This window comes from Rhinolophus sinicus, linkage group LG06 (assembly GCF_036562045.2).
Source record: "Rhinolophus sinicus isolate RSC01 linkage group LG06, ASM3656204v1, whole genome shotgun sequence".
Lineage (NCBI taxonomy): Eukaryota > Metazoa > Chordata > Mammalia > Chiroptera > Rhinolophidae > Rhinolophus > Rhinolophus sinicus.
The window spans coordinates 8252679-8276234 of NC_133756.1; the positions used below are offsets into that span (position 1 = coordinate 8252679).

The 23556-nt window shown below is 64.1% G+C and overlaps 2 protein-coding genes across 5 annotated transcripts; one reads left to right on the top strand and one right to left on the bottom strand.

Moving 5' to 3' along the window:
* The first annotated feature begins 126 nt into the window (after positions 1-126).
* Positions 127-14843, top strand: ACAP3 (ArfGAP with coiled-coil, ankyrin repeat and PH domains 3). Of its 4 annotated transcripts, none has more exons than XM_019712064.2 (24): positions 127-479; positions 4067-4124; positions 4711-4830; positions 4973-5026; positions 6124-6182; positions 6857-7040; positions 7564-7608; positions 7711-7806; positions 7879-7953; positions 8474-8485; positions 9135-9247; positions 9346-9397; positions 9606-9706; positions 9781-9892; positions 10159-10367; positions 10447-10516; positions 10638-10732; positions 10809-11011; positions 11180-11284; positions 12308-12415; positions 12517-12737; positions 12919-13028; positions 13105-13215; positions 13333-14843. In XM_019712064.2, exons 1-24 carry the CDS (start codon positions 433-435, stop codon positions 13478-13480), a joined length of 2508 nt encoding a protein of 835 aa, XP_019567623.1. In that variant the 5' UTR covers positions 127-432; the 3' UTR covers positions 13481-14843. The 4 variants fall into 4 exon arrangements, with proteins under 4 accessions (XP_019567623.1, XP_019567625.1, XP_019567624.1 ...); XM_019712065.2 differs by having other exon boundaries at positions 129-479; positions 12317-12415; XM_019712066.2 differs by lacking the exon at positions 8474-8485 and having other exon boundaries at positions 128-479.
* A 609-nt stretch (positions 14844-15452) lies between these two features.
* Positions 15453-23176, bottom strand: SCNN1D (sodium channel epithelial 1 subunit delta). Its single transcript, XM_074334024.1, is given in 13 exon segments — positions 15453-16493; positions 16610-16885; positions 17056-17113; positions 17205-17283; positions 17511-17628; positions 17839-17937; positions 18056-18219; positions 18297-18385; positions 18577-18767; positions 18864-19071; positions 19846-20377; positions 23040-23103; positions 23105-23176. Coding segments are annotated over 13 exon segments (2202 nt in total). The 3' UTR covers positions 15453-16241.
* Positions 23177-23556: the final 380 nt, after the last annotated feature.

A 23556-nucleotide genomic window follows, 5' to 3' on the forward strand; every position in this document is an offset into this window, starting at 1 on the left:
TTGCAAACGCCCGGAGTTGCGCAACAGCGGGGCCCGCGCCCTCCCCAAGCCCCGCGGCCCCGGCTACGGCTACCGAAGCCTCACTGTTGCTAGGCCCTACTTTTCCAACCCTGAGTTGCCCGGGAACGAAGGTGGGCGGGACGTCGGGGCGCCGGGGCCGGAGACGAGTGCCTGCGGCCGCAAGGAGGAGCATTTGGCGACGCTCCCTGGCTGTGACAGCGCACGGCGAGCGCGGGCCGCGGACTTTAGCGACGCTCCCCGGCGGTGACAGGCGGGGCGGGGCAGCTGTGCGGCGGCCTCATTCCGAGGCGGGCGGGCGCTGAGCGCGGCGCGGCGCGGGCGGGCGGGCGGACGAGCGGGCCGGGCCGGCCGAGGATGCCGCTCGGGACGCCGCGGTCCTCGTGCCAGTGAGCGCCGCGCGCCACCGCAGCCATGACCGTGGAGTTCGAGGAGTGCATCAAGGACTCGCCGCGGTTCAGGTGCGTCCACGGGGCGCGCCCTTTGTGGTCGCCAGGGTCGCCGCCCCCTCGGGGCTCCCGGGCGGCCGGGGGAGGGGCGCGGGGCAGGGACGTCGGTGCCGCCTTTGTGCTCCGCGCGGAAACCGGTGTCGGGAGCTGGAGGAGCCGGCATGGGACAAAACCCGCAGCGCCCTGGCCGAGGGGCCGGAACAAAAGATGCCCCTTGTGCTGGTCACCTCGCGCGGAGGGCGCGCGCGCGGGGGCGGGGCTGTCGCCGGCACGGCCACCTCTCTGTGGGAGTGTCCATCCCTGCTTTGTGTCTGCACCTTCGTGCTAGTCACCTGTACAGGGCTGAGACCCTTCCCCGCCCTGCAAGTCCCGCTCCAGCCACGGTGGTCTGGGAGCGTGGGGTGTCTGTCCCTGGAGTCTGTCTTGGTCGGTGTGCCAAAAGCAGTGCATGGGGGACAGGCAGCTGGAGCCACGTGTAGGGCCTGGGGCTGGCTGCTTGGCAGGGGTGACCTAGGAGCCTGGAGGATTGGGGGCTGGGCTGAGCAGACTGGCTGCGAGGTTCCGGTGGGAGGTTCTGGGCTGTGGCTGGCCCTGGGTCTGTGTTCGGTCCTTCCTGGGAGTGCAGGCGGGCACCACGGTTCATAATGTGTGCACAGTGGTCTTAGCGGAGCACCTCCTGTGTGCCAGGCGCACAGTGAGCTGTCCATTGGCACCCTCCCTGGGGCCAGACCCTGGGTGTGAATGTGTGGGTGAGCTGCACCCTTGTGCTGGCATGCTTGATGAATGTGTGTAGACCAGTGACGGGTGCATCACGCGTGTGCCTAGGTCACTTCTCGGTGTGAACCATACACATACTGTACATACTGTACTCATGCTCATGTGAGTGTTGACACTAAGCATGCATGTTACTTTGTGCATATCCAGCATTGGGCACACGTCTCTGCACACCTGTGTGTGTATGTGCACCTTGCCACCGCATGCATGCACACTTGATTGCACAAGAGCATGTGTGCTGTTCCTCTGTGCACAGGTGTGCTTGGTCATGCGTGTGCGTGCTGGGTCTCTGGGCTGTACCAGCAGAGGGCCTGTGTGTGGGTGTATCGGTGCTCTGCCCCTCCCCCCCCAGCTCCCTGGAGCCAGCCCCTTGCACAACTGCTTCACAAGGGAGTAAGCAGCAAAGGTCTGGGGGAGCTGGGGCTGAGGGGTCTGGTTGGTCGGAGAGTGGCCCCATGCCCTGGGCGGGAGGGTGGGGGGGGCGATCCTTTGTGTTCTCCCATCCTGTTGCTCACTGATTGAGGGAGGGGGTGTGAACAACTCAGACACCTGTGGGGTGCTGGGACCCCACCCCTGCCCACTGCCCTCCAGGACCCAGGCAGGGGGCGAGGTGTGGCCAGAGCCTCAGCAGGGAGCTTGGTCACCGCTGAGGACCCCTAGTCCTGCCCTGGCTTCTCACTCAGAAGCCTCATGCTCCCCCTCCCCTTGCATGGAGGGATGCAGGCCCTCCTTGCCTGGTCAGACTGGGGGTGCTGGGGCCCCATTCACCTCTAGCCCTTCCCTTCCACCGGCCTACTCTGTGGCTCCCGCAGTGGGTGCGGTGGCTTTTCCATGCTTCCTCTGGCAGGGAGGGGCTGCCCTGTGAAAGTGCCAGCCCAGCTAGGGGAGGGGCTGAGTGGACTCACCCAGACCCTGGGCCACAGAAGCTGCAATCTGGGTTTCAGGGTTGGGTTGAGATTTCATGGGGGATTTGAGGCCTCGCTGAGCTCCCCCTGTCAGTTCACCCTCAGGTGCAGCAGACTGACAGACGATGTAACTGGGCTTCCTGGCAGCTGGGCTTGGGGCGGGGCAGGGTGGGGCAGGCCAGGAGGATGTGGTCAGTGAAAACCGATGCACGGCCAAGTGGTCCCGGCCCCGGGAAGGGGGACCCTGCTTGTGTGTTCTTGGTCTGCGGAGAGCATGTGGCTGTGTGGGGGGGTCCAGATTCTTCCAGACAGGCTTGGGGCCTCCGCCTAACCCTCTTTCTTGGTGCCCCCTCCCCTGGGTGGGGCCTCAGGCGCTGAGTCATGGCTTCGGGTGGGGGTAGCTGGCCTCTCCCTCCTCCCCATCCTCCTAACTGCTGAGGAAATCCTGGAGGGAGGGCAGGACAAGAGGCCTGGGTTCCTGGGGGCTGGGGAGGGGGGAGCTGGCACACTGGCTCCTGGTGCAGACCCCCTTGCCGCTTTCCAAGGACCAGACACCCAGGCCCAAGGGTGGCAGCTCTCCATATAACTACCCAGGGCACTTTGGGTAGCGGGGACTTCAGGATTTGTCCCCCTCTATAGAGCCCTCTCCTGGGTGGGTGGTCCTTCCCTCCCCTGAGACCCTCTGAGCGGTAGGGGAGAGGCTACAGCAGTGGTCAAGGTCCTTAGGGCCCCAGCCTCCTCAGTCAGCCATACCTAAGGTCACACCTCCAGGCAGTTTGGGGCGGGCCGCCGGTCACCTCCATTCTAAGCAGACGTCCCTGGAGCCCCTGGGGATTGGTGGGGGCTGCCCAGAGAAGCCCCTATCCAGCCAGAGTGGCTGGTGGGGACCTTACTAGGTGGCAGCCTGGCGCCCCCGACAGCTCCTAGTGGGGATCTAGCTGGGCTGCAACCCACGTGAGAGATGAGGCCCCACCCCCTAGGCCTGGGAAACCCGGGAACGTGCCCCTCCCCCTGCTGGCCTCCCTCGACCTGACCCAGCCCAAGACCTGTCCCTGGCCGCCCTCATCTCACCCCTGGCCTAAACCCCATTCTTGTTGTCCCTTGTCCCCAGGAGACCAGATGGGCCCAGCTCACCAGCTGAGTGGGCTGGGGGGGCACCAGGTCCTGGCCCAGTTTCCCTATTTCCTGTTCCCGGAGCAGGGGGGTGTCACGTGCCTGATCCATCTGCCTCTGCCTTCTCTGGTGATGTCATGCGTTAACTCTCCCCTTCCCAACACAGCCCATTGTCAGACTGCCCAGGGGAGTGGGCTCCTGCTAAGCCTGACCCACCCCCTCTCTGTGGCAGACTGTGCCATTCTGTGTTTTGAGGCTGGGGGAGCCCCCGTCTCATGTGTGTGTAGGAGTGTGGGGATCAGAGACAGCAGCCATCCTGTGCTTGGGACTCCAGCTGACACAAGTTTGTTCCAGGGGCCGCAGGCGCCAGGCTGAGGTGGGGGGAGCAGTGGGATCTGGGGTCAGCTCTGGGCCCTGAAGAGAGGTGGGGGCTGGGCAGGAGGGTGGCCTGTCTCCGTAAGTGTGTGCACCTGCCCTGGGGCTCCAGCTCCTCTCTCTGTCCTCAGGGCCTTGTCTGTCCTCCTCTACCCAGGGCCACAGCAGCCGGACCCCAGATGGGGCGTTCCAACTAACTGGGCCTCTTCCTGCCTGGGGCTGTGGTTGGCACTGGGTGGCCGCGGAGCTAGCTGGGCCTGGGTCCCTGTGCTTCTTCCTCCTCCCAGGGAGGTGGTCCCCTCTCCCAGCCTCCATTTCCTGGCCTTTCTGAGGGGAATGGGCAGCAGGTGGGCCTCCCCTCAGGGAGGTGAAGACCGTGGCCTGGTGCTGGCTGCAGGCTGAGCCCCAGCCGCCTTGCCTGATCCGTTGCAGGGCGACCATCGATGAGGTGGAGACAGATGTGGTGGAGATAGAGGCCAAACTGGACAAGGTGAGGGCTGGGGTGCGTGCCGCTCTACCCTGCTCCCAGCCACCTGTGTGTGCGCACAAGGCGTGTCTGTGTCCCCCACTCTCCCCAGCTCTGCCTCCCATGCCTGACCCAGGTGCACATGGGTCTGTCCCAGTTCTCCCCTCAGGTGGGGATGGGCCTTGGTGAGTTCCCTGTAGCTGAGTCTTTGGGGCGGGGGACAGTTGTTGGGGGCTGTGCCTCTGAGTGACTGGGGTGGGGGCAGAAGGTGGAGGCAGGGGGGGAGGCGGGGCAGCTTCCCTGAGCCTCCTCACTGGCCAGGACCACATGCCCACCCAGCCCTGGGTTCTCTGCTTCGGCTTCCCGGTGCCACTCCCATCTCCTGCTCTGGAGCTGAGGCCCAGGTGGCACCACGCAGTCCTAGCACCCAGGGGGCTGGGGATGGAAGGCGCGCAGGGGTGGGCCTTCCCTAGCCTTGGGCTGCTCAGGGCAGCTGTGTCCTGGGTACTGATGGGCCCTGAGCTGCATTCTGGCCACCCCAGCCTCCGGGCTGTGGTGAAGGCTGGCACAGGCAGGCCGTGTGAGTGTTGCCCCTTCATCCTGTCCGCAGCTGGTCAAGCTGTGCAGCGGAATGATCGAGGCTGGCAAGGTCTACATCACAACGAACAGGCTTTTCGTGAGCGGCGTCCGAGACCTGTCTCAGCAATGCCAGGGTGACCCTGTCATCTCGGTGAGGGGGCAGCTGACCTCTGAACTCTAGTCAGGGACAGGCACCGGTGCCGAGGGCCTGGGAGCAGGGGTGGCTCTGTGGCTTGTGGCTGGGGAGGTGCTGGCCATCTGAGTGAGGCGTCCTTTCTACCCTGCTCCCTCAGGAATGTCTACAAAGGTTTGGAGACAGCCTGCAGGAGATGGTCAACTACCACATGGTGAGCCCTGGCCGGTGGGGGTGTGTGAGGGCCTGTCCTCTGCTCCACATCCCAGGATCCCACCCCAGGCTGCCCCCACTGGCTCCCCGCAGGCCCCGCCCAGCCTGGACAGCTTGCTGGGCTGGCTCCAAGGAAGCTGAGCTGGCTGGTGGGGCAAGCTTTGGGGGAGGCCACGTTTTAGCTCCTCCAGTCTGTATGGTGGGGGGACATCATGAGGTGCTCTGCTGAGTCCCCAGTGAGGGCCGACAGTATGGAGGGCTGAGGGCAGTGGGGTCTCAGGGTGGCAGAGGACTTGGAGATTCATCCAGGGCACCCTAACCAGGCAGTGGTCTCCAGACGCATCTCCCAAGCTGACCCCATGGCTCCTGGGTGACTCCCGACCTCGCTGCTACCCGGGATGGGTCTAGATCACATGGAACAGGGCCCAAGGCACACGTGGGTGGTGGGACGTGGCCTGGGAACTAGAGTCCCAGACTAAACAAGGGCCCCACACCCCGCAGGGGAAGTTCCGAAATAAACCAGCTCAGAACAGCTCATCCTGCCCTGTCTGTCTGCTTCCAGATAGGGTCCAGCCCTCCCCCCATGTGGGGGTCTGATTCTGGGTCCAACCAGTGCAGTGGGGAGCCCTCCAGTTCCCGACAACCACCGCAACCCCCTACTCCCCAGGCCAGGTCCCTCGGGAGCTACAGCTTGGGCCTGATCCTTCCTACTGCAAGGCTGGTCATCCTCAAGGTGGCCTCACAGGGCCAGAAGGCACTCGGTGTCACCAGGTGCCCTGTGTGTGCCTGTCCTGTCTGGGCCAGTGTGGGATGGGGCCGTAGGAGGGGCCATCTGGCACAACTTTGGCCTCTAGTCTGTCGCAGAGCCAGGAGGGGAGATGGGCAGGTGGTCACAGCTGTCGCCTCTGGGCGCCAGCCCAGGCCTGGGTGTCACACCCACTCCCCTAGACTCTGTGAGGCGGCTCTGTGGGGATGACCAGCTGGGGACAGGCAGGGCTGGAGGGGCTTTTCCAGGTTCTTACCTGGTGGGGGACAGGGGCCTGGCCTATGGGGTCATGTGGGGACAGACCTGTAATCCCCGTTCCCTCTCGGCCCCAGATCCTATTTGACCAGGCCCAGAGGTCCGTGCGGCAGCAGCTCCACAACTTCGTCAAAGAGTGAGTGGCCCTGAGGCCCTCAGAGCCCTGGAGGCCTGGCCTTTCCCAGCCCGGGAGGGATTAATGGTGCCACTTCTGCTGGAATGGGGAGCAGACGCAGCTCTCCTGGACTTGTGGGGTCCTAGGGCCTGCTCAGGATGACTTTGGCCCAAGGTCTCAAGGCTCTGCTTGTGGTTCCCTGAGGCCCCTGGCTCAGCAAGGGCAAAGGCTTGGAGGTGGCACAGGGCTGGGGTAGGATGCAGGGTCAGGGAACACTGAGGGCAGTTGAGATGGCCTCAGGTGAGGAGTGAGGGCGAGGCCCTGGGACTACTCGGGGTAGGTGGGAGGAGGTGAGAGCTGGGTGGGAGTCTCAGCTCTGAGCCTGTGTGTGCCCTTGGGATGCCTTGGGGACCTCTGAGTGGAAAGGTCACGGTGAAGTTGAGTACTTGAGTCTGGAGTCCTGGATGAAGCTGGACATCACCCCAGGCTGGACCAATACTGGGAGTGAGGTGGTGAAGGGGAAGGCATGCCCTGGGGCCTGGAGGGGGACGGGAGAGCCAGGTCATGGGATACAGGGGATGCAGGCAGGGAGGCCTGGAAAGGATGCCCTACCCAGGAGCGTGAGAGTCGGGGGAGTGAGGGAGACTCGAATTCACCCTGTCTGGACCCCCTGACCTGCCACCGGCCGCCCCCAGGGATGTGCGGAAGTTCAAGGAGACCAAGAAGCAGTTTGACAAAGTGCGGGAGGACTTGGAGCTGGCCCTGGTGAGGAATGCCCAGGCTCCGCGGCACCGGCCCCACGAGGTGGAGGAGGCCACAGGTGCCCTGACCATGACCCGCAAGTGCTTCCGCCACCTGGCGCTGGACTACGTGCTGCAGGTAGGCCACTGGGTACCGACTGGGCGGGTCCTGGAGTGGGGCTTGTCCTGGAGTGGGCGTGTCCTGGAGTGGGCGGGTCACGGAGTGGGCGGGTCACGGAGTGGGCGGGTCATGGAGTGGGCGGGTGGCGTTCCTGACGACAGACAGTTGGCGTTCTCAGGGGCGCCTCTGGCTCCAAAAAACCTGCCTTGTCAGATCTTGGGAAGAGACATAGTGGGGGCAGGCAAAGGCCCAGAGGTGGGGGTAGGACCAGCGTGGGCTACAGGCTGCAGGGATGGAGGCCTGGAAGGCCTTGCTGAGGGAGGATAGAGGGATTGGAGCAGGGGTGAGAATACCTGGCTTTGCCCATGGGTGGGACCCAACGTCCAGGACTGTGGGAGGAGGGAACTGGCACAAGTGCAGGGCGCTGAAGATGAGCCGAGGGTCTCAGGGAACCCCAAGCAGCGTGAGTGAATTCTATGGCAAGGTACCATAGGCTCCCTGGGCCCTGGCACCCTTCATCTGCTCACCCCTCCCCTGGCAGATCAATGTCCTCCAGGCCAAGAAGAAGTTTGAGATCTTGGATTCTGTGAGTGCCTGGTGAGGGCGGGCGGGGCTGCCCTTGAGCAGGTGTGCTAGGCCTGGGGCACTGGTCTAGCCCCGCCCCGGGCTCACCTGTGCCCACCTGCAGATGCTGTCCTTCATGCATGCCCAGTACAGCTTCTTCCAGCAAGGCTACAGCCTGCTGCACCAGCTGGACCCCTACATGAAGAAGCTGGCAGCAGAGGTGAGCCTGCCGGGAGGGGTGGCACGTGGGCCAGGGTCTCGGGGTCCCTTTACCTCCCTGATGCTCCCACAGCTGGACCAACTGGTGATCGACTCAGCAGTGGAGAAGCGGGAGATGGAGCACAGGCACGCTGCCATCCAGCAGCGGGTGAGGTCCTGCGGCCCCAACTTCCCTTCATGGGGGAGACCCCAAGAGGCTACCACCCCCATTCTTCTCCCTGCCACTGACCTGGGAGGCCCACTGACACATACACGTGCTCCGTCCCTTCCCCCAGCCCTGCCCACTCTGCAGGGGTCTCTGTCCTTAGGGGCGTCGACACATGGAGCAGGAGGGGTGGCCTTGCTATCACTTAGAGGCCAGGGCTGGGTGGGCAAAGGGCTCGTAGTCCCTTCTGCACACAGGTGCTGGGGCTGGAGCTGGGACCTGGGATCCCCTTCCTTCAAGGCCACTGGTAGCCTCTGGGGCCTCAGTCGCTGGCTCCTACTGGGGCCTCTTTGCTCACCGCCAGGCAGTTGCCCCCACGCTGCCCAGGGCAAGAGTGGGCTGCAGGCGGGAACTGCTATTTCAGGACCACTGAGAGCCTGGGGGAGGGGGCGGAGGGAGGCGGAGCTGTCACTTACGCGCTCTCTTCCTCCTCCCACCCCCTTCTGCTCGGTCCACCCTGCAGACGCTGCTGCAGGTGAGTGGGCGTCCACCCTGGGGGGGGAGGGAGGAGGGGAGGGGAGGACTAGGCAGGCGGGGCCTCTGCCCTCTCCCCGCCCTGCGGCACTTCAGCACCAAGGACACCTCCCAGCGGCCTCAGACCTCCCCAGGCACCTGTGGGCACTTCGCTGTAAGCGGCGGCTGGCACCAGCAAGGACACAGGCTGAGCCAGGACGCATCCCCCGTGGGAGCAGCAGCAGCTGTCCCTTCCTGCCCCCTCTCAGCCAGGGGAGCAGGTGGCTGGGCCTGCTCTCCCACCGCCGGACACACAGGACAGCACTCAGTGTCTCCCCAGCCCGCGTGAATGGAGCTCTGTCAGGCGGGCAGAGCAGGCCCAGCTGGCGACATGAATGGGGGGCTCAGGATGGGGGAGGCAGCTTCCTTCCTGATCCCAGAGTTTGCTGTGCCTACAAGGCTGGAGTGGGGGCTGGGGCTCTAGGGCCCCAGCAGTGAGGAAAGGCATCTGCCCCCAGGGGTTTTCGGGCTGGGGCCTTGCTCAGGTCAGGAAGTGGCTATGGAGAGCAGTGCCCCACTTCCACCTTGGTTCTGGGATACCCTGTGGGGGGGCGCAGTGTCCTCACTGCCAGCGTGGGTACTCACTGGAGCCTGGCTCTGACCACCCCCAGGACTTCTCCTACGATGAGCCCAAAGCAGAGTTTGACGTGGACGCGCCCAGCGGGGTGGTGATGGAGGGCTATCTCTTCAAGAGGGCCAGCAACGCCTTCAAGACGTGGAACCGGTGAGGGAGGGCCTTCCCCTGGGGGGGGGACAGTAGGGCAGATGGGGGGGCGGGGAGGGGCAGCCCCATCTGACCTCCTGGCCCATCCATTTGCCCAGGCGCTGGTTCTCCATCCAGAATAGCCAGCTGGTCTATCAGAAGAAGCTGAAGGTGCGCTCAGGGCCCCTCCCCACCTGAGCCCTGGGTGGGCTGGTTAGTGGGATTTGCACAGGGCTGAGGACACTGTTGGGCACGACAGCCTAAGCGGTCAGGGCAGAGAGCACTTGGGTCTCAGACAGTTTGAGTCTCTATGGTAAAGCAATACGTGGGTGGTCGGGGCTGGGTGCTGAGCACAAGGGCCACAGCATGCTGCCTGCAGGACGTGCTGACCGTGGTGGTGGATGACCTCCGCCTGTGCTCTGTGAAGCCATGTGAGGACATCGAGCGGAGGTTCTGCTTTGAGGTCGTGTCACCCACCAAGTGAGGAGGCCCAGCCCGGGCGGGGCTGGAGAGGGAGCCCCTGCCTGCCCAGCCTGATGGTCCCTTCCCTCCAGGAGCTGCATGCTGCAGGCGGATTCAGAGAAGCTGCGGCAGGCCTGGGTTCAAGCTGTGCAAGCCAGCATCGCCTCCGCCTACCGGGAGAGCCCGGACAGCTGCTACAGCGAGGTGTGGCCCTCCAGCACCCGCCACGTGTGTGCACAGGGTCCCTGCAGGCTGCATGTGACCGTGTGTGTGCATTGTGTGTGCGTGTGAGCATGCATGCTTGGGCATTGTGTGAGCATTCGAGCGTGTATGTGTATTGTGAGTGTGGACTTTGCTTCTGGGGCCTCAGCCTGTGCTGGCACCTCTGGCTGGGGAGGAAGAGAGGGCCTGCTGGGGAAACTGAGGCTGGAGCTCCTGGATGGCTGAGTGGCCCCTCACACCATCCCCAGAGGCTGGACCGCACAGCATCCCCGTCCACAAGCAGCATTGACTCCACCACGGACCCACGGGAGCGCGGCGTCAGGGGCGAGAGCGTGCTGCAGCGCATGCAGAGCGTGGCTGGCAATGGCCAGTGTGGCGACTGCGGCCAGCCAGACCCCCGCTGGGCCAGCATCAACCTGGGTGTGCTGCTCTGCATCGAGTGCTCGGGCATCCACAGGTGGGCCCACTGGGCACGCCGGACTGGGGCGCTGGGGCCGAGCCATGCCCTGACTCACCCCTGCCTCCCCACTGTCCAGGAGCCTGGGTGTCCACTGCTCCAAGGTGCGGTCCCTGACTCTGGACTCATGGGAGCCAGAGCTGCTGAAGGTGAGTGTATGGGGCCATTGCAAGCGCCAGCACTGGGGAGGGAGGGTTGGTGGCAGGAGCGGGTGTGCATGCTGGGGGTGTCAGAGCGGTGGCTGAGACCGCACACCCTGTGTCCTGCTAGCTGATGTGTGAGCTTGGGAACAGCACCGTGAACCAGATTTATGAGGCCCAGTGTGAGGGGCCGGGCAGCAGGAAGCCCTCGGCCAGCAGCCCCAGGTGAGGTGGGGGCAGCAGGGACAGACCTGGGGAGCCCCAGCCTGTGAGTGCAGCCTCATGTCCACCCCTGGTCCAGGCAGGACAAGGAGGCCTGGATCAAGGACAAGTACGTGGAAAAGAAGTTCCTGCGGAAGCTGCCCTCTGCACCAGCCCGGGAGGCCCCGCGGCGCTGGCGGGCGCGGAAGTGCCAGCGCCACCACAGCTCCCCCCGTGCCCCTAACACCCGCCGCAAGGTCCGGATGGAGCCTGTCCTGCCCTCCGTGGCTGCTCTGTGCTCAGGTGGGCAGACTGCCTGCAGGCTGCACTTCTGCTCACACACCTGGGCAGGTGTGGGGAGAGGGCTCCAGCAGGGATGAGCTTCCAAGCCCCAGACCCCAGGGAAGGCAGGATGGGGCAGGAGGCAGGGCTCAGGGGCGTTCCGTGTGACTGGCTCCCTGCCTCGCTCAGGCGCCATGGAGCGGAGGTTCCGCCGGGATTCCCTCTTCTGCCCCGACGAGCTGGACACCCTCTTCTCCTATTTTGACGCAGGGGCTGCTGCGGCGGGTCCACGCAGTAAGTGCTGTGAGGGCCCCAGCCCCCTGCTGCCCACCCCTCAGCCCACCCCTGGCAGCAGAGCTGGGCCAGGCATGGCTCACCGGGAGAGTGGATGACAGTGGACTGCCATGCCCACTTGCTTGGGGATGGGTGGGACAGGCATTCCTTGCAGGAGGGACTGGGCTGGGCAGGTGGTGTCATGGGACAGTGGCCTGGTGGTGGGGAGAATTGGGAGTCAAGTAGGGCTAAGGCTGGACTGACTTGGAGGCGGAAGTCATGACCCTGGAGTGATAGTGTGCTGTGCGCACACAGGTGTGTGTGTGACTGTGTACATGGTGTATGTGTTATGGGTGTGTGCGTGTGCGTGTGTGTGCTGATGGCTTGGACAGCTGGGTGATGGAGCCAAGCTTGTGAGAGACAACTGTGCACCTCTTTCCCACTCCTCTTGGAGTTAGAGCGCAAATGCGACAGGTCGGGGCTCTCCCCCGAGGGCTGCCTGCTGACGGTTTATCAGCACCCACTGGCCTGGGGCGTGTGTGGAGACCCCCAGGCAGTGTGGTTAGAAGGCATGGACCAGGGCCAGGAATTGGCAGCGCTGGTGGGGATGTCAGGGGTGACCGTGGGCAGCAGAGGGCGCTGCCGCCCCGCCCCTGAGCCTGGGGCCCTTCTGCCAGGCCTGCCTTTGAGGAGAGTTCCTAGGGCGCATCTCCAAGGGCTTGGCCAAGACCCCATCACTGGACAGTGACCACCCAGCATGCGTCGATCACAAACAGGGCTGAATGCCCACAGCCTGCACATGCCCACCCATCCTGCTAGGGCTGACCTGCTAGAGGGTGGGCGACCACGTGGGGCTGCCCTTGGCTCCTTGGAGCTGTTACTTGTTTTAGCCCCCTTCCTCCCATCCTGGGCAGAGCTCACCTCTGCCTCCTAGTGGGGCCTAGTCCTGACCCTGGGGACATCCCCTGGAGAATGGGTGGGGCTCCGGCTTCCCCCAGAGCTCTGGGAGGAGTCAGGCACGCTCAGGACCCCCTCTGCCCACGGACCCCGCAGGTCTGAGCAGCGACAGTGGCTTAGGGGGCAGCTCCGACGGCAGCTCGGACATCCTGGCTTTCGGCGCGGGCTCCGTGGTCGACAGTGTCACTGAGGAGGGTGGGTGCGCACCTCCCCACCTCTGCGGAAGTCCCTCCCCAGCCCTCCCCCTCCCTTACTTCGAGCTAGGTCTCTGCTCCTGATCGCCTCCCTCCTCCCAGAGGGCGCAGAGTCGGAGGAGTCCAGCGGTGAGGCGGATGGAGAGGCAGAGGCCTGGGGTCTGGCGGATGTGCGTGAGCTGCACCCCGGTCTACTGGCGCACCGTGCGGCGCGCACCCGCGACCTCCCCGCGCTGGCTGCGGCGCTGGCCCACGGGGCCGAGGTCAACTGGGCGGACGCGGAGGACGAGGGCAAGACGCCATTGGTACAGGCGGTGCTAGGGGTGAGCAGGGCTGGGGCTGCGCGCAGGACCCAGGTGCACGCTGACACTTTGGCATCAAGCCCGCTCTTGTGGCGTGTACACAGGTCCCCTAGTCCTCCCTTGGGGACTGGCTCTGTCCCGGCTGGGGTGGGGGCCTCCCAGGGGGCGTCCTCTCTCAGTCTGAACTGCCCCGGCTCCCCAGGGCTCCTTGATCGTCTGTGAATTCCTCCTGCAAAACGGAGCGGACGTGAACCAAAGAGACAGTCGGGGCCGCGCGCCCCTGCACCACGCCACGCTTCTGGGCCGCACAGGGTGAGTCGTGGGTGCTCCTCCTGCGGATGGTGCCGGTCGCCAGGGCCCGCCCTGACTCGCTTCCTCCGCCCCTCAGACAGGTCTGCCTGTTCTTGAAGCGGGGTGCCGACCAGCACGCCTTGGACCACGAGCAGCAAGACCCTCTGAGCATCGCCATCCAGGAGGCGAACGCCGACATTGTCACGCTGTGAGCTAGGGCGCCGTGAGGGTGGGGTGCCGTGGGGGCGGGGCGCCGTGGGGGCGGGGCGCCGGGGGCGCGGCTCCGTGGGACCCAGGCGGCGCCCTCACTTTGCACTTACCCCAGGCTCCGTCTCGCGCGCATGGCGGAGGAGATGCGCGAGGCCGAGGCGCCCCCGGGCCAGCCGGGCCCCCTGGCGGGCAGTAGCCCCACGGAGCTCCAGTACCGCAGGTGCATCCAGGAGTTCATCAGCCTCCATCTGGAGGAGAGCTAGGGTGGGGCCGGCCGGGAAGTGGCGGGACCCCCGCCCGTGCCCCCACCACCCTGCCGGGCTGCCTGGCCCATTTCCCAAGAAACTTGGTACCCAGGCGCTCCTGGAGCCCCAGCAGCCTGCCCTGCCCTCTTCAGAGCGGCCCGAACCCCAGGGCCCGGGCGGGACGCCAGCACTGAGTCTTCTGAAGCCCCACGTTCCCCCTCCCCTGAGGTGCTGCATGGTCTCGTACTCCTCACCTCATGCGGGACCCTATGTCTTCAGGTGACTCTTTCCTCGGGTGCCTGGGTTGCTCATGTCACAGATCATTCTCAAGGCTCCATGTCACCTTGTGCACCCCTGTCCCCTGGGCCTGTGTCACCTTGTGCCCTTCAGCCCTGGGGGCCCATGTCATCTTGTGCCCTTGTGCCCGGGGCCCATGTCACTTTGTGTCCCCACCTTTATTGCCCCAGACACCGACCTGCTAGTTGGGTCCCCCCTATATACCCCTGTAGCCCCTCCACTAGGCCTTGGGACTGGTGGCTGGCCACCAGCCCCTTGTGAGGGCAGAAGGGGCAGCCCATCCAGGGAATCAACCCGTGTACCTCACTTAGTGACCCCAGCGTCCAGGCTGGGCTTCTCGGGTGCTGGGGGGAAGGGGGCTCTGGCCTGGGGCCTCAGCCCTGGCTGGACGCAGGCGTCCCCAGGCCATGTGGCTGGCCACGTAGTCTCCCACAGGCCCCCGTGCCGGGCGACCCTGGACCCGTCCCCTGCCTCCTGCAGAGGTACTTGGCCCAGAGCTGGTTCATCAAGGACTTTGGCACTTTGCACCCCCACGTCTGATGTTCTGTCACAGACTGAGTGGGTTTTCTACAACCACCTGTTCTCACGTTGTCTCACCTCTTTCCTCCATGGACTCTGGAGGACCACCTTGACCTGGGCTCTGTCTGCTCCTCGGGGAGGCCTCTGCAGCTCTGCCCGCCTCGCCAGCTTGCACCATGGGCTGGGCCCTCAGATGGGTCCAAGGGGTCCCTCAGCTCACTCCTAGGGCCCCCAATGCCTTCTGCGTTCCCCTTTCTGGAGCCCTGGGGCAGTGGCTGGGCCTCTCCCCAACTTGGGTCCTTGGTCAGGCCAAGGCCAGTCAACTGGTCACTATGCAAAGGCTGCCCAGGGAGTCTCCATGGGCAGCAAGGTGGGCACTGACCGGGCCTCCAAGTCCCTCGCCTGCTGGCTGCAACCCCTAAAGAACAGAATTAACTCTTCCCTCTCTCCCTGCTTGAGCTCCACCCCCACATCCCACTCCCCTGCCTGTCAGGGCCTCTTGTCTGGGCCTCAGGCTGGCGGGACCACCCCTGCTCCAGATCACAGTAATAAACTGCTGCTTGCACCCGCTGCGTGTCATTGGCTGGCTTACCCGCCTCACTCCTCGGTCTCAGCTGGGGAACAGGTGTCTCTGGGTTCCCTGCCTTCCCTGAGGGGTGGCCCTGAGTGGGGTAGCACCAGTGCCCCAAAGGGATGCAATAAGCCAGAAACCAGGGGCTTGGTGGAGGGCTTGGGGCTTCTTTGATGAAAACTGACTCCTTACACCCCCCGCCCACATTCCCCAGGCCCTTCTGCCCTTCTCTGGGCTGGACTGTGGCTCCTGGTAGGATGCCAGTTGGTGGATGCCAACTGGCAAGGATTGTCTGGGCCTGGCCAGGCCCCCAGCAAGCCCTAGTCCTGTAAGGTGGCCCCGTGCCCAGTGTCCTCCTGTCCCCCAGCCCCAGAAGTGTCTGTGGCTCCAAGGGGTGTGGAGGTGCAGCCTGCGGTTTTCAGTTCACTTGGGGAAGGGTGACGGGGAGGCACACACACGTTCTAGCCACCAGGTGGAATGGCAGGTTTTATTGCAAAGGTTACCGGGTGCCTCGGCCTGGTCCTGCACTTCCTTCCACCTGCCCTGAGCTGAGGGAAGCTCTGCCTGATGCCTGCACACAACCACACATAGGTATAAGCAGACGTGTTGACACAGACTCATGACACTGATACCAAACAGACACTCCTGTGTGGAGGCACCCCCTAGGCATGCATACACGCACAGACACACATGCACCTGCACACAGACTCACTCCCATGCACAGGCACGCATGCAGACACTTGTGCGCACACATACTCCCAGACACTTGTGCGTGCGCACATGCATGTGCATACTCCCATGCACACACATGCACTTATGTGTGCACATGTATTCCCATGCACACCACACAATACACTTGTGCGTGCACACATATGCATGTGCGTACTCCCATGCACACACATGCACTTATGTGTGCACATGTATTCCCATGCACACCTGCACACAGACACTTGTGCGTGCGCACATGCCTGTGCATACTCGTATGCACGCATACATGCACACATGCATGCACAGCTGCTTGGTCATGCCTGGGACATGAGAATCCAGAGTGGTGGGGACACTCCTCCCTGTCCTGGGCCTCCTTGAGAACTGAGGCCACCACTGGGCAGGGTGGTTGTGCTGATGAGAGGCTCTGATTGCTGGACACCCTAGTGACGGCCTGCCAGTCCTTGGTCTGCAGTGCTGCTGCTTCCTGGGCCCGAGGTTTGGCTTGGCCAGCTGGGGAGGCCCTATGGGGATGGCCTGGCCCACCCTGGGCAGCCAGGAGAGCCTGTTTCTGCTACAACTCCCAGGATCAGACTAAGTGCAGTTTGGTTCAGGTGTCAGGAGTCTTGGGGGACCCATTCTTGGCCTCACTCTTCAGCTGAGACTCCTGTCAGAGCCCTTGAAGCATCACCAGCTGGGCCCCGGGACGTTTGACATCATGCCTGCAGTCACTTGGCTACTGGGTGGCCTCTGGCTTGGTGTGGGATGCCCATTACTGCCCTGGCTGGGACCCTGGGCATGGCGGAGCCGGCGGCAGCCCAGCAGCACGGCGAGGGCTATGGCATCAAGCAGCAGCTCCAGCAGCTCCAGGACGGAGAGAACGGATGAGCCGAACCACAGGCTCCACAGGCTGCCCATGGCGGAAAGCAGCTGTGGCACCTGTTGGCACCAGTGGGCAGTGAGCGCACGCACAGGGCCCTCAGGCTGGGGTGGCACCCCAGTGTGTCTGGCAAGCTGCTGCCCCCACACCAGCCCGTGGTCCCTGGCCGGCTCACCGAGTAGACAGGTGTCTCATCCACTGTGCGATAGTTGAGCTCCTGGTAGAAGATGTTGACCTTGGCCACATTGCTTCTGGGGTGCAGCACAGACGTGGGGGGCAGAGCCCTGGACCTGCATGCTGGGGCCCCTCCCTGCGGGCACTGAAGGGTGAGGGTGGCAGGAGGAGGGGCCCAGACAGGACCTCTGGAGGAGGAGAGGTGCTCCCAGCTGGGGCTTGCGCTCCCGCTGGGGTTCCGTCCGCCTGGCTGGCCCAGCACTGCTAGGATCCAGTCCTGCACACAGGAGGGTCACTGAGGCCCTGCTCCTCCCGGCCCTCAGGCACTGCGCGGCAGGTTGAAGGGCAGGGACCGCAGGGGCAGAGGCTGGTGTAGGGTGGGCTCCCTGGGACTCGGGAGGCTCCTCTGCTCCTCTGCCCCTCACCCCACCCCTTCAGGGAACTCACCGCTGACGTGGAGGAAGGCCACCTGGCGGTCCCGGCAGAGAGTTTGTATGAAGACTCCCTGGGAGAGACAGACCCCTGTCACACCCCTACTGTACAACACTCCTGTTGTGCCTAGGGCAGTCACCCCGATCCCCACACCCCCCACTCACCTGCAGGGTCTGGGGCAGCGGGTCGCACAGGGAAGCCGGTGGGTCTCTAGGTCTCTGTAGAGGCGGTAGAAGCAGTGGCCTGGGGAAGTAGGGGTCACAGATGAACCCGTTAGGAGCTACCCAGGGGTGGTGGGGAGGTTTGGGTTTTGACAGGACCTGCCGGCGACTCTGTCTCCCGCGGCCCAGCGCAGGTGGGCGGTGGGGGGAGCGGGGGGGCGGTGGGCGGGGCGGTGGGAGGTGGCGCGGGGCGGTGGCGGGGCGCGGGGCGCGGGCGGGGCGCAGGGCGGTGGGCGGGACGGGCCTCACCCCATGCTGGGTGCCGTGCGGAGCTGCAGTACTCAGCCCCGGCCGGCAGGGGGTAGAAGTAGTAACCACAGGAGCAGGTCTCCACCATCAGCTGCTGAAAGCAGGAGACCAGGCAGGCCTGGGGGACAGCAGGGAATCGGAGCTGACCGTCACGGGGGCAGCCATCCCTCCCCGGGGCCGGCCTGCCTGCCTGCCGGCCGGCTGGTTCACCTCCCTCTCACCCCGTCCACCCCCTCGACTCCCCCTCCCCCCATCTCTCTCAACACCCCCCTCCCCTCCTCCCTCCCTGGGTCCTCCCCGCACGGCCCTCCCCCCGACCCAGACGCACTTGCATGGTGTACGAGGCGTTGTACAGCAGCCGCACATCCAGGCCCTCTGCGCCGTCGGTGCAGCGGCCATAGGGACTCCCTAGCCGGTGCACCTCGTCCTGGGTGAGGGGGCTGCTTCAGTCCCCACCCGGAACCGCCCTTGCCCTCAGGCCCCAGGGCTAAGCTGGGAGGTCGGTTTGGGGCCCCTCCTCTGTCCGCTCCCAGGGGCCATCGCACCTCTCGAATGCCGATGGTGGTCTCGGTCCCTGGCCGCACGCTGAAGCCGCGGTGCTCCAGGAAGGGAGTGTGGTTGCGCTTGTGAACCATGACCTTGATGCCAGCCTCCGTGGACAGCAGCGGCAGGTGGTCCTGCTGCTCAGCCCTGAGGACCAGGCTGATCCCTGGCGGAGGCGGGGGCGGGCGTGAGGCCAGGCTGACGGGAGCCCCCTGCCACACCCAGCCCCAGGCTGGCACTCACCGTGGGTAATGCCTGGGCGCTGTGCAGCCCAGTCCCCATTGAAGGTGTAGCAGCTGCCATAGGTGGGGTGGTGGAATGTCTGGAAGTGTCTGGAACCAAGGGCTACGCTCAGACCAGCACACGCCCTGGACCCGTCACCCATTGCGTGTGGCCTGAGGGACCACAGCCTGCCTTATCTCTTGTCCGGAGAGAGTTGTTTGGGACTGGCTGGACCCCAGGGGTGGCACCCATGCCTGCTGGGTGGGGAGCAGGGGAGCGGTCACTGCCCCACCCCACTCACCGAGCCTGGCAGTCCTGGCCATTGTAGCGGCAGGAGAAGACAAAGTGGCCGCCTTGGCTTCGGTGGCTGTCGTCACGGTCAGTGGGCAGCAGAGCCAGGATGCTGATGTAGTGGAAGCGGTACCATGCTCGCACGGCCGTCACACCTGATGGGTAGGCCCGGTAGAAGCAGTCGCCCCCGGTACTGTTGCACTGGGGGTGGGGTATCAGTTCAGCACAGGTGCCACGCCTGTCTTGCCCATGCCCACCTCAGCACCCTGCAGGCCAACAGCGTGCCCGGACACTCACCAGTCTGAAGCCCACTGTGTTCTGGCCACCTGGGCCTCTCAGTCTCTGCAGGCGGATTGCACGGTCCAGCTGGAAGGCAGGCTCTGGGCCAGGGACCTCCGCAAATGGGGCGTCTCCACTCATGCTGAAGTTGAATTTGTAGAGGGCATAGATATTCTCCTGGGCAAACGCATCCAGTGCCAGCAGCTGGCTGCGGGCCAGGCTGGGCCTGTGGGGTGGGGCGCGGCAGGGGCCAAGTTGAGTCAGAGTCACACCCCCTAGGTTCCCCCACGTCAGTCCCGGGGCATTGCTGGGCAAGCCTCTTAGCCCCCACAACGCTGACCCCAAAGGTCAGTGGGCAGCAGCTCCTCCCCCTCCTTGGGATGCCTAGAGGGAGATTCTGAATTGGGAGCTGGGCTGCAGAGTGAAGTCAGGCTCCCAGCTGGCCTGACCACCCCGTGGATCCCCCCATCGCCCTGGCAGCTCACAGCCTCTCCCTGTCTTTGCTCCTGTTGCCTCCCCACCTGGAAACCTGCCCTGCTCCCTCCTCCTGGAGGGCTCCCACCATTGAAGCCCAACTCCAGGCTGCCCTTTTGGAAAGCCCCCTCCCACCTCTCCTCACACTGCCCACTGCTGCCCAGCACCTGGGTGCCCCTCCAGGGTGCCACTAATCACGCCAAGCTCCAAGTGGCTCTTCCTGGTCTTTTAACACCTACACCCTCTCAGGGGGCAGCGGGCCCAGAGGTCCTGACTGGGCACAGGGGTGGGGTGAGGTGGCATCATCAATGAATGACCCAAGCTTCCTGAGCCAGTGGGGCTTTCCACTGTGACCTCACCTGGAGGGATGTCACAGTCTGCAGAGCTGAATCAGGAACCCCTATCCCGGCTCCCATCCTGGCACCTTAGCTCTCATCCCGGCCGCCCAACACTTTTCCCAGTCCCCCAGCCCCTGTCCTGGCCTCCCAGCCTTTCAGCCCCCCAGCCCCCAGCCCCCAGCCCTCACCGGTGTGGGTTCATATCGCACAGAGTGACCGATGGGAAGAGCTTTCGTTCCGAGTGCACAGACACAGTCATGATGACGGGGCACTGCCAGTACTGCTCAAAGAGGAGCCCGAACTGCCAGTAGAGCGTGCCCAGTGCGCCCAGGACCAGCAGCCCCCAACACACCGTCTTGAGGCGGTTCCGGCTGGAGCAGACCAGGCGGATGGCGCCGTGCATGGTGGCATTCGTGCAGAAGAAGGTGAACAGCTCCCTGAAGGATGTGTGCAGCTCCACCAGCCTCTCCCCGCGCCCCTCCTCCGACAGTGACGGCTGGACCTCGGGTGACTTCCAGGTCCCGAGCCCTGCACCCATTGCTTGGGTCACTGCTCCAGTCTGTGTCCAAAAAGCGAACCTCAGCAGGGCCCCAGACCACCACCCGGCCTGACCCCCACCCCGGTCTCTCCACTCTGGGCCAGTCAGACTTCCATTCTCTGTCCCTGGGAACTCCCAGGGATAGTTGAGTCCTTTGGTCACCAGTGGCACAGTCCAGCCAGCTGATAGTCAAGAGAGACCCCATCAGAGGCTTGTCCACGCTTGGGACTGGCCATGCAGCTATCCCTGTGATGGGGCACGAGGCAGCCTCCTCAGGCATGTCTTATCATGGTGGAGCCAGCCTGGGTGGTGGGGGCAGGGACAGCAGAGGACAGACGTCCTAGCCCAGCCCTGCCTAACCTTGTTTGCAGTCTTGAGGCTGGGTGGGTCTCTGCTGCCATCCTCCAAATGGGGCAGAGACCTCTGGGGAGGAGCAGACCAGGTGTCGTGCTCAGGGTGGGGCCTGTGCCATGTGTGGGTCCAGAGCCTAATGCTGGGGGGACGTGCGAAGATTTGCCTCTGGACCTCGATGGCTTTCACCACCCCGAGCAGCCAATGTGGCCACGTCTGACGGTCTCACGGGGCCAGGCTGGTCTGGCCATGTCTGGGCCAAGAGTCCGGCCTGAGTGTTGTTTAGTGTTGTGGGTCCAGTGTGAGGCATCGTCCCCTGAGCTGAGTCCCCGGGGAAGTTCCATCTGAAGAACTTAGGCTTCAGGAAAAGTGGGCAGGGGGATGGTGGGCCAGCCAGCGATGGGGACCTGAGGGCCCCAGGAAGTGGAGCCACGGCCTTCCTCGTCCCCAGTCCTGTGCTGGAGGTTGCAGCATCCCAAACCTCCCACCCCTAATGCACAGGGACGCTGGCCCTGGACATGCACTGAGTCACTGTATGGGCTTCCTGTGGACTTTCCATGCTGTCCCTATCTCCATCTGAATCATTTTGCCTCCTTGCCACCGTGAGCAGCTTCCTGGGCTCTGGCTCCTCCCCCAACCTGGGTGGGGGCACCTGGGGGGGTGCTGGGGGGACAGCATCTGCTGCGTCTCAGCCAGCACATGCCTGGCCAGGTGTGCCTGAGCTGCTCCCATGTGTCCTGGAAACATGCGTGTTGCAGCAAGCCAGCCAGCTTCATGGGACGGGTAGGAGGTGGGGGTGGCCAGGAGCACATGCCAGCACAGGGTGCTATGGTGGGCTCCACGCAGCACAGAGCTCTGCCCATACATGTGCCCTATGGTCACGCGGAGCCCTCACAGGTAAGGCAAGACCCTTGGCTGCATGCAGGTAAGGAAAGGAGGCTTCTGACTCCAGTAACCATGTTCTTTTCCCCTTTGACACGGAACCCAAACCAACCCCTCCCAGGCCCCCTGGGCTGCCAGGCCAGAGGGGGAGCTCTGGAGGCTGGGGTCTCCAGGGCCAGCCACTCAGAGCCTCCAGGGCTTCTAGAGATGCGGGCGGGGTCCAGACACCGGGATAATGTCCCCAGGCGCGCTGGAGAGAACGTGGGCACTCCAGGCCCAAAACACGTCAGACAGCAGGAGCGGGGGACGTGGTGCGCACACACACGTGTACACACACAAGCACATATACATGTGTATGCACACACACCAAGCCTTCAGTCACTGGGGGCTGCATGAGGGAGGCTCGGGACCCTCCTGTCTTCACCCTGTGTGTGTGTGCTCAAGGTGACACATGGGACACAACCCCCCGACTTCAGGCTAGGGATACCCCAAGAGATGACTGCTGGATTGCTCCACATGGGAAGGGGTACCCATATTAGGCACGCCTTGGTACCTGTGCGGCTGCTTCCATTCTCCTGTGGTAGGTGGCCAGACCGTGACAGCTCCAGCAGGTGACAAAGTAGGATGTGGCCCAACACTGGCTGGGCAGCCTCCTATTTATAACAGGTAGGCATGGGGCGAGGTGTCGGGGAGGGGCCAGCCTGTCCAGGGCAGCCACACCTGCTCTGAACCTGGAAGGGGACACCTTTAGGGGCAGGGATGGAGGTCCCACCCCTGGGTGATCCTTTCTTGCCCAGAGCCTCGGGAGTGAGGCCTGGGACCTTCACCCTGGCTGGGACTGAGGGGGTTCAGGTTTCTGGAGGGAGAGGTGAGGCCTTGGATGAACCCCTGCCCCCTGCCTGTCAGCCCCCCTCCTGCCCTCAGGACAGATGCCTGTTCCTCGTGCTTGGCAGACAGGACGGCCCCTCAGCTCCCTGACTGCTCACCACCACCTGCCCAGCTCACACTGTCAGCTCTAAGCACAGGTGTCTGTGGCCAAGGGATGCTGGGCAGGGGTCTCCACCCTCAGAAGCCAGATGTCCCCAGGGCCAGTCACCCAGCCACTGGCACGGGCTAATTGTGGGAACAACCTGGGGCCTAGGTGTGGAGATAGCACTTGAAGTCCCAAGGCACATGGCTCAGCCTCCCCGACAGACACTAAGGCCATCACCGACCACACAACACATGAAGAGGATACACCACACATCATGGCCACAAACACATGCTAAGAACACACACTACTCAAATCACAAGTCACACTGTCTCTGAGGCTGAAATCCTTGGCCTGCGTGTGGCTGTGGGAGGCAGGACGACCGAATATCCTGCCCCTTCGCCCTTTCTCCAGCTCTGGTCCCACTGGGGGACGCAAGATGTCCCCAGGACGACCCAGAGGCCTCACCATCCCAGATGACCAGACCTTCAGGTCTGGCTCTCAAGCTTGGCTCCAGGTTTGAGAGGTCAGCTCAGGCCCTCCTGCTCCCTCCCCAGGGCAGGCTCAGGGTCCCTGACACCCCATCCTACATCAATGCTAAGGACCTGGGCTGGGATGAGGGAGGGACCCCCACTCCTGACCAAGCAAGGCCTGGGCTGTGAGAAGGGGTGAGGTCACCTCCTTGTGGCTTTGGAAGGAGGCAGATGGCTACTGGCGACATCTGGGAAAGAGAAGTCATGCTGGAGGAAGAGCTGGCCAGGGTGTGGGTGCAAATCATGGCTCTGTCACTCGCTGGCTGTGACCTTTCCAAAATTACTCAACGTCTCTGAGCCCATTTCCTTAAGTACAAAACAGGGCTGAGGTGCCTTTTCACGCTCGAGGCTCAGAAATGAGACCAGTTGCTGTTACCGGTGTGCAGAATCCCCTCCCCAGTCAGCATCAGAGTCCCCAGACTCAGCACAGGCCTGGGGTATCGCTGGCCTGCCACCCCTGAGCAATTTTCCTCTGCCCTAGGGGAGGCCTCTAGGCAGAACAGGAAGGCCCCAGGCACTCTGGGTGATTAGAACCTGAGCAATCTGCGTCTCCCAGCATCACAGAGGTTGCAAAGTGAGCCTCCTGGAAAGGGGCTGGAGAGCCCAGCCTCAGGGACCACCCAGG

Excerpts from the sequence above, each read along its gene's own strand:
- ACAP3 (XM_019712064.2), top strand. The coding sequence starts at position 433 with ATGACCGTGGAGTTCGAGGAGTGCATCAAGGACTCGCCGCGGTTCAG. Across the intron at positions 6,183-6,856 it reads CTCCACAACTTCGTCAAAGA|GGATGTGCGGAAGTTCAAGG; the intron begins GTGAGTGGCCCT and ends GGCCGCCCCCAG. Across the intron at positions 12,416-12,516 it reads CGACAGTGTCACTGAGGAGG|AGGGCGCAGAGTCGGAGGAG; the intron begins GTGGGTGCGCAC and ends CCCTCCTCCCAG.